Source organism: Hesperophylax consimilis, chromosome 16 (assembly GCF_061612785.1).
Source record: "Hesperophylax consimilis isolate HC1 chromosome 16, BYU_Hcon_1.0, whole genome shotgun sequence".
NCBI classification, from domain to species: Eukaryota; Metazoa; Arthropoda; class Insecta; order Trichoptera; family Limnephilidae; genus Hesperophylax; species Hesperophylax consimilis.
The window spans coordinates 2,404,787-2,418,663 of record NC_142851.1 but is presented as its reverse complement, the minus strand read 5'-3'; the positions used below and the strand labels follow the sequence as shown (position 1 = coordinate 2,418,663).

At 31.6% G+C, this 13,877-nt stretch overlaps 1 protein-coding gene across 1 annotated transcript in view; it reads right to left on the bottom strand.

Moving 5' to 3' along the window:
• The window catches only part of LOC149416534 (nose resistant to fluoxetine protein 6-like), a 42,193-nt gene extending 35,543 nt beyond the window's left edge, over positions 1–6,650 (bottom strand). Inside the window, exon 1 of the mRNA XM_089641267.1 lies at positions 6,458–6,650. Within this exon, the coding sequence (XP_089497393.1) occupies positions 6,458–6,650 (193 nt within the window). The remainder of the gene's footprint in view (positions 1–6,457) is intronic.
• Positions 6,651–13,877: the final 7,227 nt, after the last annotated feature.

Below are 13,877 nucleotides of genomic sequence, written 5' to 3'. Positions count from 1 at the left end.
ACTTCTTGCCTTGGGGTCTTCAATGAATCTTTAGTCATCATAACAAGTGATATTTGAACAACTTTTGTTTCTTTGAGCTGGAACGGAATCAGTTGATTGCGTTATAGATAAATTTTTTTTTTTTAATGTGTTTATTCAGTTTTTTTATTTGTACAATATTTTATCTTACTTAAATCCTACAAAACTGATCAATACGTTTAATTGTAAGAAATCTCTCACTTTTCCTATTTATTTGCTTATAATAATATATTTAATCTCAACTTGATATCTTGATGCGTAATACATTTATAAAAATACTTACTAATTATTATAATGCTTATGATCATAATGTACGAAAGTAATTGTTTTATTTTTAACAATGGTTAACAGTTCTAGGTATTTTTTACAATATTATTTGTTTTTGATATTATTTGGTTTTCACAGATCTAGGTATTTATCCCCTTTTTTATTTGTTTTCATGTTTCACGGAGGTAGAACGATCTGATTTTCATTTTGATTTTTGAATAAGATGTCTCATTTTGAATGTCTTCAGGTAATGCGTTAAATAATTTCGGAATTTTATGTCTTTTTGTTCTATCTCCGTATACATTTTGCGATATTTTAATAATAAACATTTGTGCTTCTCTATGCCTAGTAGGGTAGTTATGGTTTACAGGTTTTTTGTGTTCTGTGTTCCAGAATTCATCTAGCGTTAGTTGGTAATCTACCCTACTATGTATAGAGAGCACATTACACAAAGAGAACATTTTTTTATAATCGCCTTCACATAATTGCATTTTTTTTTGCCTGATATCAATTTTAGAAAACGGATTTGTAATTGTTCTATTTTATAAGTACGTTTTATATGTTAATCCGTAACTATTTACTCCGTATCATATAATTGATTCCGCTAATGTATTATATATACAGTATAGTATATTTTTATTAACAAAGGTTTTTAGGTGCAAAATTTCCCTAATATGGATCTTAAACTATTACATATATTTTCAATGTGATTTGACCAGTTAAAATTGACATCTATTGTAAGACCAAGGTATGTATATTGGTAAACTTTTTCTATGTTTGGGCATTTACATGGCAGAGATTGGTTTTTTGTGTGAAAACAATCGTATGAATGACTTTTAATATATGCAGTTCTTTATCCTGACTTGCATAATATGGAGAGTGTATAAGCATATATTTTGTTTTTTTTTGCGTTAAATTATATACCTATATATATATATAATTATCGGATTACGTGTTTGATCACCTGCGTTTGTCCTGATAATTCACAATGACGAAACGCAAAAATTTTAGAATTATTGTCAACACATGTTCCGACATCGCCATAGTACATTCGTGTTTTACTGATAGTTTATTAGGAAACCTGTCAGTTCGTTCGTTTTAACGAACGAACAAAAGCATTTAGGCCTGCAGTCCCGTTTTTAACCGGAATACGAAAATTTTGAAAAGATTCTTAATAAATAAGCCATATTTAATGTCATTAAGTTTTCTCCGTGTGGAAATGTTATCCTTGAATTTCGATGGAAGATGCTCTGAGGAACTAGCGTCATAGATCCTTTCGGAACTGGGGTACAGTCGGGAAACAAGCCAAACGCGCGACTTTCATTTGTTGACATTTGCCAAGTGTTCAAAAGCTCGGCTGTGAAGTGATACCTCCATCCTCCTCATTTCCCCGAAAATATCCTCTACACATCATCCTTAAAGATGACATAGGCCGTGAGGGAAATTATTTAATGTAAGAAAACCTCCACAAAACAGGACATAATGATGGCACATATGTAAGTGGTCACATTATTTATGATGATTGAAAACAAAGCAAATGTTGTATATAAATGTAGTGAAAAACAAACCAAGTAAGGTAGGTTGTTTAATACAAAACCACAAGACAGGATCAGTAGGGTATCAGCGTAATTCATCAGTATCCATCTAATAGCCTAAACTAACTAACTAACTAACTAACCATCACGCCGTTTCCCCGCAGGGGTAGGCAGAGAGGACGGACCGCCAAAAAACTCGGTCTTGGCACACACTCCTTGCCTCATTCACATTCATACATCGTCTCATACATACTCTTCTATTGTTCTGACTCTTGACATGGCCCGACTCAAGTATCTGATTCACTTGGTCGTGCCATGTCTTCCTCGGGCGTCCCCGACTTCTGCTACCATTCACATTTATTTGTATTTATTTAATCGCGGTGTAAATACTATTACTTGGCACCAAAATTCGGTATAGTGAAAACACGACGGCGTAGGTATGGTCAAAATGGCTTTAAGGCGAAGCTTAATGCTAAATCACTATTTTGATTAATCTTTATAACAGATTGGTGTATATTATGAATACGTTTGTATGCTTTAGATAAATTGAAGGGTTTCCTATCGTTTCGCTTGAGTAAAATAATAAATTACTCAATAAAAAATATAAATGTAAAATACTAAAAAAAATATTTTTTCAATAGAAATGCATGAACGCGTAAAATAAACAAATTCGGTATTATAGCTAAGATTATCTGTGACAGTTTCACTTGATTTACTTTTTTGCTTTCTTATAAAATTATTTAGAAAATAAATAAAAACCAGTTTTGTGCTTGTAAGCGAACGTTTCTAGACTCCGTTTGTCAAGCGATTTTAATGCCTATTACCTTCAATATAAGGTATACCAAGAATATAAAAAAATTTGGCTTGTAGCTTCCTCTTAAACTGTGCTAAAGGGCGGCTTTACCATACTAACGCTGAACCGGCGCTTAATAATTCAATAAGTAGTAACTAACTAACTTGCATACACACGTACCTAAATTTATATGTACCTCAAATTTGTAATCTTCTCCTGAATAACCGTTTTATGGAGAATTATTTATTTATTCTTAAATAAATAAAGAAAGGGATAACATTCGGACGGATCGAATTCGTTTACTTCTTTCTCAATTTGAAGTCCCACTCAAAAGGTCTGTAATGAAATCATTGGTTTAATACTGTTTATAGCATATTTAAAAAAGTTATTTCAACTTTTTTTTTTTTTAATGCTTCCGATTTTGTTGTCCGGGTTAAATCTTCCCCATAGGAAAAACTAAACCCTTCCACTTACTTTTCCACAAATTATCAGCTAGTCAATCAACACTATGCAAGTGCATTATATAAGTAAAATAAATACAAAACAATACAAGCACAACAACACGTCAACTCACCAGAGATCAAATGGGAAAAAAATTCACCGACTCCAGATATTTTCATATCAGAGGGTTCGGCTCGGTAGAACTTCTAACAGGGCCTATAAATCCTACTAATCCCTCAACATAAATATTTAAAAAATCTTTCGTTATCCTACATGTATTCAAAATGACCGACTTTTGCATCTTTATATATAAATTTTTTGATAGATCTAATACGCCTAAATTTTTAATGAGAGAGCTAGGTATAATGCCAGTAGCCGAAATAACGAATGGTAATATTTTTATAGTCTGAGAATGCCAAATTCTTTTTATTTCGTTTCCTAAATCTGTGTACTTTCTTATTTTTTCATTAACAGATTTTTGAATGTTACAGGAATTTGGAATAGCGACATCAATGATATAAGTTAATAAAAAAATATTAAATATTATTTTCAACTAAATAAAATGATTATTATTACGATCGGTTATGATTGTATATTATTATCTACTGTTTATGAAAGAAATATTTGTTGTTGTACGAAACCGCCAATAGTCCCAACTACTCCCAACCGCCAGTGAGACTATGGCATCCACAATTGGGGTATGTTGTTAAAGTTTCAATTCTGAATGGTGGTCTTACACCAAAGCGTTACTTACAGAGTATATTCAACTCGGGAACGTGCAATTAAAAATACTGTATATTATTTTATGTGACTAAATTGTGAAATAACACAAATTAATCAAATAAAATTGACTTGCGTGTGCCAGGATTTGTACCCGCGACCTCCAGCTTGCGAGTCGACCACTAAGGCCGTCAGATATATTTTTAAACCTCTGTGATTTCAAAACATAATAATCTGCAGGTACTTAAGTGATAAGCAAATTAATTGTTCACCCATGGAATAAAGAAAAACACAAGTAGTACTTGGTGGGCGTGTTATGTGAGCCCGATTTGGGCCTGTATTTTCATACAAACCTGTGTTTCAACATGATTACAAAATTCAAATGGGATGGCAATATACAATTTCAGGCAAGTATTAAAGATACAGGCCGTATGCTAAATGGTGTAGAACCAAAATATTAAAAGAAAGATAAATATTCCCGGGTTGGGTATTTACTTTTCCATGTTCTATAGGAGACAGTACTACCTTGAAACACGCTCGGGTAGGTTACGCTACTTCTCGTAGGTTACGCCTCCTATAACCTTACCTAATATAACCTAACCCACCACGATGCCAATTCGGATACTGACCGGTTACATATATAAGAAAGACACTTCTATTTTCGCAAAGTTACATTATTTATGCATTTATTCCGCTTCTAAAACACAAAAAGTCTAAATAATAAGTCAGACGTAGAACTTTTTGCTTCTTTCCTGCATAATATAACGGGATCCGAACATTGGCGGCTCATGACTTTTGATTGTGATAGGGTGCTAAGTTTGACAAAATTCGACATTATTTGTGTTGTTTAGTCCAAAGAGATTTATTATTTTTTTCTAAAAATCGTTTTTTTACATAAAAATTTTCAGGTAATTTAAGTTTGTCATTGATTATCTGAAAATCTTCATACAAAAAACCGAATTTTCTAAAAAAAACCACTTTCGCATACAAAATCTATAATGCTATTTTTTGTAATATTAGCACTCTAGTTACCTAAAACTTACGAGCCGCCACTGGATGCGAATAGTGATGTTTTAACGCGATTACAATAATTTGAAAGAGTGAATAAATGAGTGAATACTGTCATTTATTATTTTATTCGTGTAAATAATATTACAACATTACAGGTTATGTAACATTATCTAATTTGTTGATTTGTTGGAAAAGTAGGTACCTACCGTCGATACATTTAGTATGCAGAGAAAATTCTTATAAACTTACCGCACTTCGAATTTGTCATCTATAATCTATACTATTCGGGTAGCCAGGGCAGGCACTACGTGGGCGCAATTGGAGCAGTTATCTCCAGGTACCGTATTGCAAAGGCGCTAATAATACCTAACACCTAGTAGTTCTAACACATAACGGTTGAGGTTATTTTTAATAAAAGCGGCGCTACACAAAAGTACAAATAGGCGTCTACTGGTTGTGACAAGAAATAATTAAGCGAAAGTGGTGAAAATATTTAATAAAACACGACTCGTTTGAAATTGAGCAATCTCTCTCGCTTAAGTTGCATTTAAAGATACACTGTGATTTTTTAATGCCTGTAATATTTTAAATAACAGAACGAAGCGTGTTTTTAATGATTTTTGGAGCTTGCTTTACCATTTTTTCTGTCGAAGGAATTTCATAAACTTAAGGTTTCTGCATAACAAATGTATAGATATTATCTTCAAAAATAACATATTTTTTGGAACTTAAAAACTTGAAGAGTCAACTAGAAACTCGCTATAAATCGGTAGAAATTAGATATGCGGGGGCTTAAACAAAAAGAACAATCTGAATTTATGGGCGGGTTTGATATATCTCGGGTTTTAAATGTATTGCAGATACGTCCCATTAATGAATTTTGCTCAGACTTATAATGTGGTATTCAGAATAAATCATTTCTTCTTTTATATAATCAATAATATTATTTTATAATAAAAATTACGTAATAATATTATTATTCAATTTATATATTATTTCAATAATATTATTATTCTATCTAATTATTATTACGCGTGACATCTGTCTCTCCTTCTGATGGCATTATCATAATAATTACACAATAGGACTAGTTTATAAATAAACTGGTTTTTTTAAATATATAAATTGATATAATAAAAAAATAATAATTGACCTGATAAAAATTAATAAAGAAATATGTTCACTTGGATAGTTTAAACGAGTAAGGGCTAATAGAGAGATTCAGGTAAAATATAAACATTTATGCCAAGTTAAAAAAAAAAAACAAAATTAAGCAAGTGAGACGATGGCATCCCCAATTGGGGTATGTTATGAGGCTGAAGGTAGTGGTGAGGGGAAGGAGATGGGGAAGATAAAGGTGGGGGAGTAGCTGGACATTCAGATCTGGTCATCAAACACGGCTAAAGCCATTTCAAGCAATTCTGAAAGGTAGTTTTACACTAGGGCGATACTGAGAGTATCTTCAATTCTGGTACGTGTCGCTAGTATACTATATATTATTTTAAATGAATAAATAGCGAAATAAATAAATTTTACTTGCGCACGCCGGGATTTGAACCCGTGACCTTCTGCTTGCTATTTGAAACCTTTGCACCACGGAGGCCTACGTTACTCTGAAACTCAGATAAAAGTTGATAAAAAAATTGAGAACAATCTTTAGATAAGTACTTACTTTCAACTGCCCACAGTGTCATGTTCCTCAGGTTTGTGTACATCTCCTGTATATCCTTCTCGCAGTTGGAAGACACCTTCTCCTGCAAGTCAGGAAGGCTCCAGGACACGTTGAGGAAACCCTCCACATTGCTGCAGACACTTCCCAACAACACCAAACTCAACAGAATCCGAACAACTTTAACATCCCTCATTTTTAACGATTTCAAATACACTTTTTGTTTGTGTACTGTTTTCCAAATCTTTAAAATATTCAAAACATTGTCATAAACACATTTTTAAAAATAAAATATTTTCACTTGGTTTGATCTCACTGAATTTGTATTATTTTTAGACAATTTTCTTAACATTTCGAGTATTCTATTATCACACCTTGTAAAAACAACTGCAAACTGCAGAAATTAAAACATAGTTTTATCATGAAAAGATCAAAAATATTTATGATATCTGCTTACATATGTGTATTTAAATATATACTTTTAATATATATTTCTAAATAAATAAAATAGTAAATATTCGTTCGTTTAAAATCTTAAATCGCAGAAAGTTCCTCGCCGATTGCTTTGAAATTGCGTGTATTTTCATCTTCCTATAATATATATAGTCACCCGTGACAATAAATTTATTTGTTTAATTCAGTGTAATAATTATACGAAAGAATCTTTTTACGAACCCCATAGTATCACGAAATCGCACTATTTTTAAAATTTGCCACGTATTTGTTTTTACAATCCGTTCAAACGGGTTGTTTATAGAAAAAGACAGCGAGACAGTGGACACATGTGTACCCACGACCGACGGTGGAAATACTTATAAATGATACTCGATCACTTTTGTTGATCGTAAACTATTAAAATCACCGCAAGTTGGTTCAGGGTTGGTTTCACTTGACAGTGTAAGAAATGTTCAAGATTGTACTCAAGTCATGTTCAGGGATTTGTGGTATCAAAAGCATATAAAAAAATAATAATTCGACCATGTACCTTCATTAGTGACCTCAGGTGCAAAATGGGGAGGACAGTAAGGGGCAGCGACGGCAGTAAAAAGGCGTCATAAAATTTTTCAACTAAAATATTAAGTATTAAGACAAAAGCAGGCATGTTTTATCGTGTCAATTGAACACGTGTTTCGATATTATTATGAATTTACTTTATCAGGAAGCGGCATTAAGTCCCGTTTTCAACAAAATTACAAATAATTTCATGAGATTTTAATAAATCAGCATTGTTCATGTTTCTCTGCACACAAAGGACTGGAGGACAAGGGGCAGCGATGGCAGTAAACAGGTGTAGTAAAAAATTTCAACTGAAATTTTCCTTTTTCCTTCCAGATCTTCTTCTCATTCATTTTCTCAAAAGAAAACCTCCACACAGCATCCCCAAAGATGAAATAGGCACCGAGGTAAATTATTTTCCTCGGGCCACCTGTCTTCTGATAATTTAATGATGAATTGTCTGAATTATTCATATGAACGGTTTCGTTTTAAAATGCTTTTTTTCCCAATGAACCGCTCTAAGTACCAACACAATTCACATTGCAACCGATCAAGACCTACATGGCATGGCTCTATAACAATCACTATTAGAAGACAGAATTATTGTATTGGCAGCGCAAATATAAGTCATCGTGAAAATTATACTAACAGTCTCCGTAAGAACCAGCACTGATAAAATGTAAAATCATTTATTTATTCTTATTTTTCGGGGTTTTTACACATGAATATTAAAAAATATACATTATTTACTGTACATAACTGTATTGCTTAATTAACAACATTTTATATTTGTTTAAAGATAAATTGAGTATGTCCACTGACTTTTTCCATTAATTTTTTCCCTCCATTAGTATTCTGGGCAAAGAGGAATACATATGGTAATTAGTCCCACAATTTCTGCACTGAAATAAATCCTGACTTGAAGTGTTACGTTGTGGAATCCGGAAGCTTACCAATGCTAGCAATACCGGACTATCAACTAAATCATTTAGAATTTTATTTAGATATACCAAGTCAGTGAAAATTCTACTGTCTAACAATTTGAGCATATTCATATAATTTAACAGAGTGTTGTAGTTCAACATAATTGCTGGAATACCCATTTTCAAATTTATTTTGTACTTGCAATTGTACTCAAGTTGACTTCTTACATCGGCAAAATATAACAATTCAATACACTTTATATTGTTAAAATATATTATTATTTTATTTTAGTCTATATTTTATCATGTCAATTAAATAACTGTTTTCTAAAAAAATACTACTCATAAATAGAGAAAACAAGAGATAACAACTAACAGTTAGGTTAGTTTAGTCGAGGTTACTCTTTAGAAACGTTATATCGATGTACGGAACGGAATATTTGGACCAAACAGCTTATTACATTATGGTACCAAATTCTACAACAAAATCACACTCTCATTCAAAAATCACAACAACGTTAAAACTTTAAAACTAAAATAAAAAGTTAGATACAGAAACGTAGGGAGATCAGAAACAGAAAACAGCCTGAAACTAAATTCATACTGAAACATAAATCACTCAATCGCACTGAAAACACTTTTGTGTAATTCTTTCAGTAACTTCACATTATTCAAGAAATTAAATTTTAATAATTAAATTAAACCTCTTCAGCACGGGAGATCTCAGTGAGGATATCATTATCTCTACTCGTAACACGAAGAGAAAGATAATAAAAATATTATTATTTTTACCAGCGAGATCCAAAAAAAATTTCGCACTCTTCTGCATTATTGACAAATCAGTATCAATTTTGAAAACGACAATTAAAAATAATTTCCGTCAAAGGTATTTTACGTCATAGGTAGGTACTTTATCGCTTGTCAGAATTCTTCAAATAAACGCTTTCAATTTTGAAAGAAATAACACGTAGCGAAAAAAAAAATCTATTGGATCGGGTTGGGCATTCATAGTTTTAGTTTTAGGTGAATTAGAATGTTGAGAAGTGTGCAATTTTTCTTTTTGCTAAATTTTCCATACATTTTCTCCGAGGTGTAAAACTGACAAAGTGAGTCTTATTATGAGTCTCAACATTGCCAAGTTAATCTGCATACTTCCTAGGAAGTATCAAGTGTGTTAGCGGCCTAACATAGAATCCCACTTCAGCCAGGATATCAAGTGTCGATAACAAACCGTTAAGATATTTATACAGTATAAATCATTATCGATACAAATCTTTACCATGTTTCAGTAACAAAAAAATAAATCAAAAAATAAAATACTTCATACAAAAAAAAACAAAACCGCTGGATGCCTTTACACTTCATTTTTTCTATCATGACTAGTTAGTTGCCATGCGTGTTTTAACTTTTAATGCTTGTTTTGTTATTTAATGTTAGATTTGTTACATTTATATTGTTCTTTAATTTTTTAAATTTTTCTATCCAAATTTTTTTCGTGGAATGTTTTACGAATAAAAAAAACTAATTCAGTTTTCATTTTCATACAGCCTTTTATAAAATCTAGTACTAGTTACTAATTTAGTGTCTATCGACGGAAACTGAACAATGCTTAAACATCTTCCCAGTTTCTATTTTTATTACTTTGTAAGCGGATCAATTATAATTAATAATAATAATAATAATAATAATTGGATAATTTGTAGAGCGCCGTTTTTGTGAAAAATCACCTCAAGGGCGCTGTACAATTTATTTCCTAGGATCTACATTTGTTATTTAGAAATGATACCAAAACATAATTAATTTATATTTAAAAGGATGTGTTCTCATTATCACATGTCATTCTGTAAGACTAATCGTTAAATATTATAATCGCTAACGAGTTCGTCATCATAATCTTTTATATTACTATTACTGACTCAGTTTATTAACAGAGTCAAACTACTAAATAAATAAGATCAATTAAAATTAAAATATCCGTGAAAATAATTTGTTTTAAACGGATCGCTCGAAATTCGAAAATAAATCAAAATTTGAGAAAAAAACAACATTTTTAAAGAAGTATTATGTTGAAATTATTTTAAACCATTCATACAAATTCTTTGTAAACTTTCATGTTTCACTTTTCACTAAAATATTACATAAAAATGCATAAGTATACAATTTTATCAACATTTATAATATATACTTGCTTGTTTTTGCATTTTGTGAAAACAATTAATCATGCAAGTTTCATATTTCACTTTTTCACTACACTTTATAACGCACTTATGTTTATTATATCGTAATTATATTTTAATGATAAACTATTGTTTATAAGACAAGGTTTTTATGCATTGAACAATGAGTAACAAATTATTATAAGCATTATTTACTCGCCTGAAATATCCATACAAATTGAAACAAATATAATAAGAAGTAATTGTCGATTGAAGTACTAGTACATATTGAATTATTTGGCGGGTTGGGATTAAGCCGACGTAGCTCAGTGGTCCGGAGCATCTGACCGGACATCAGAAGGTGCGAGTTCAATTCCCGTCGGAGGCATTTATTTTTACTCGAGAGATATTTTCAATTTGTTTGGATATTTCAGGCGAGTAGTTGATGCTTATAATAATTTGTTATTATATCTTAACTTCAAAATTTACATTATGCTTGTTGATGTACTTTAATATTTATTTTATTTAAAAAGTTTTTTAAACATTAAATTACGAATTCTCCGTGCTATATATTTTAACTCTAACCTTTAACTCTACTTTGCAAGCACATCAGAAATAGTATATTATAACTGAAAAATTGATGCTATTATCCTAAAATATTATAAAAATAACTGCACTTATGTTATTCCTTTAGTATCCCATAACATTTGAAAAGGGAACTTCATTTAAATTATCCCTCTAGTTTCCCATAACATTTTTAAAATATCAGAATTTGTGTTATTCCTTTAGCATTCCATAACATTTGAATAAAGAACTGCAACTGCATTTATTATCCCTCTAGTATCCCATAACATTTGAAAAAAGAACTAAATTTAAGTTATTCCTCTAGTATCCTATAAAATTTGAAAAAAGAACTGCATTTAAGTTATACCTTTAGCATCCCATAACATTTAAATATAAAACTGCAACTGCATTTATTATCTCTCTAGAATCCCATAACATTTGAAAAAAGAACTGCATTTAAGTTATCCCTTTAGTATCCCCAAACATTTGAAAAAAGAACTGTATTTCAGTTATCCCTTTAGTATCCCGAAACATTTGGAAAAAGAACTGCATTTAAGTTATCGCTTAAGTGTCCCGAAACATTTGAAAAAAGAACTGCGTTTTAGCTAAATCGGTTTAGCTCATTTACCTATTTATGTTTCGCGATTTACGTAAGTGAGTGATTCGCGTTAGTCTACTACACACTGGGAACCTTGCACTTAGAGCAATAGTTTTATAAGGCGCATACTCTTCTCTTTCACAATATTTTCAATGATCTTGATTTCGATTGTTATCACGCTAACGATTGCCGATGGACGATTGACCAAGCGACCCATGGGAAATATTTCCTACAACAATATCAGTGCATCTGTTTATGTAAACATAATAAACGGTCTACGTAAATGCGACTTACAAATTGCAGTGAATCACTTGAATAGATTTTTTCCTACATTCCGTCAACATTACCGTCGTTCATTTACATATAATATTATTATACTTATAAATAACTATATATAATAACTTATAATATATAAAGAAAAAGTCTTTTTCAGAGAATGGATAAATCATCAAAGTGAACCATTTAAAAATACCTTTTTATGCTTTTAAAATAGGTAGCAAAAATATTTATTTTAAAATATACAGGGTGTCCGGAAACTCGTAGTACAAGCGGGAAACTGGTGAATCTACATCACATTTGGAGTCGATTTTCTAGTATATATTTTTTTTTATTTGAGCTTTCGTTATCGAGTAAATCGAGTTTGAAGTTGATTTTTTTTTTTTTTTTTTAATCAAATTCTTATAAATTATTACTGAAGATCAAAGTACCCAACTAATTAAAACTGTTTGAAAGTAAAACAAATGAAGAAACTCGGATTTGAAGCATTATTTTGAAATCACCCTTCATTTAACCCGGTGTAATCATACAATATTTCTGCTCTGCAGGGTTAAAACATCTGTTATTCAACCCTAAACACCAGAAAAAACTTTAACCCTAAAATAGCCGAAAAATATATTTTTTTGTTTTTTTTTTTTTTTTTTGAAAATGCTCAAATCAAAAAACTTTATGTTTTTTTGGGTTCCCCATGTGGTGTAGATTCTCCAGTTTCCCGCTTGTACTACGAGTTTCCGGACACCGTGTATATTATTATTAAATTTATTTCAAAAATACTAATTTTGCTCGGAAAACTCTGGTTCAATGAACTCAGATTTGCTATGAATTTAAATGTTATTTAAAAAATTAGAACTGATTACATGGAGAATTCAGACAAGGGAGTATTTTTTTGAATGTGAAACCGCACAAGAGTCCCAACTGCTCCCAAACGACTAGAGCCATGGCATCCCCGATTAGGGTATGTTGTGAGGCTGAAGGTAGTGAGGAGGGGAAGGAGATGGGAAAGAAGAAGTACCTGGCTATTCAGATTTGGTCACCAAACACGGCTAAAGCCATTTTAAGCTACGTTTCAATTTTGATAGGGCGATACTGAGAGTATCTTCCACTCTGTATATATATTTATTAATTTTATGAAACACTTATGAAATAACACAAATTCATCAAATAAAATTTACTTGCGCACGCCAGGATTCGTACTCGCGATCTCCAGCCTGCTAGTCGAGAGTACTACTCCTCCTTAGGCCGTCAAAGTACCTGCACATTTTTTTTATTTTTACCAGAAATTTATTTTAATTGTCATTTTCAATATTGGAACTGATTTCTTGGGTCTGCGCTAGTATGTAATCCTAATATGTTTAAAATCCAGTCAGTTATTCATGCGGTCCAAGGCGTTGTGTTCCGGGTTCAAACCTTTTCTAGCACTCAATGATGGAAGTACAGGGTTTTCCAATAAGAGGTGTTATTTTGAATAAGTTGCCCAAGAGTTATTGTTGAAAAGCCTCTCTATCCTGAACGTGTGACTGTTTGGTGCGGTTTATGGTCTGGCGGAGTCATTGGACCTTACTTTTTAGAAAATGAGGCTGGAGCAACAGTTACGGTGAATGGATTGCGCTATCGAGAGATGATTAATGATTTTTTATGGCCGGAATTGGATGGTGTATTGATCTGGACAACGTTTACTTTCAACAAGACGGCGCTACGTGCCACACAAGCAACGGAACCATTGATATTTTACGATTGAATATCAAAATAACACACCTTATTGGAAAACCCACTAGAAGGGATTGAAATATTGTCTGGTTTTTCGTAATGCGAGTGTGTTTATTTATGTGAGTAATATTATATATATAATATTATATACGTAATATATATATGGATATTTTTAGACTGTTATTAAGACAAAATTGGAAGAT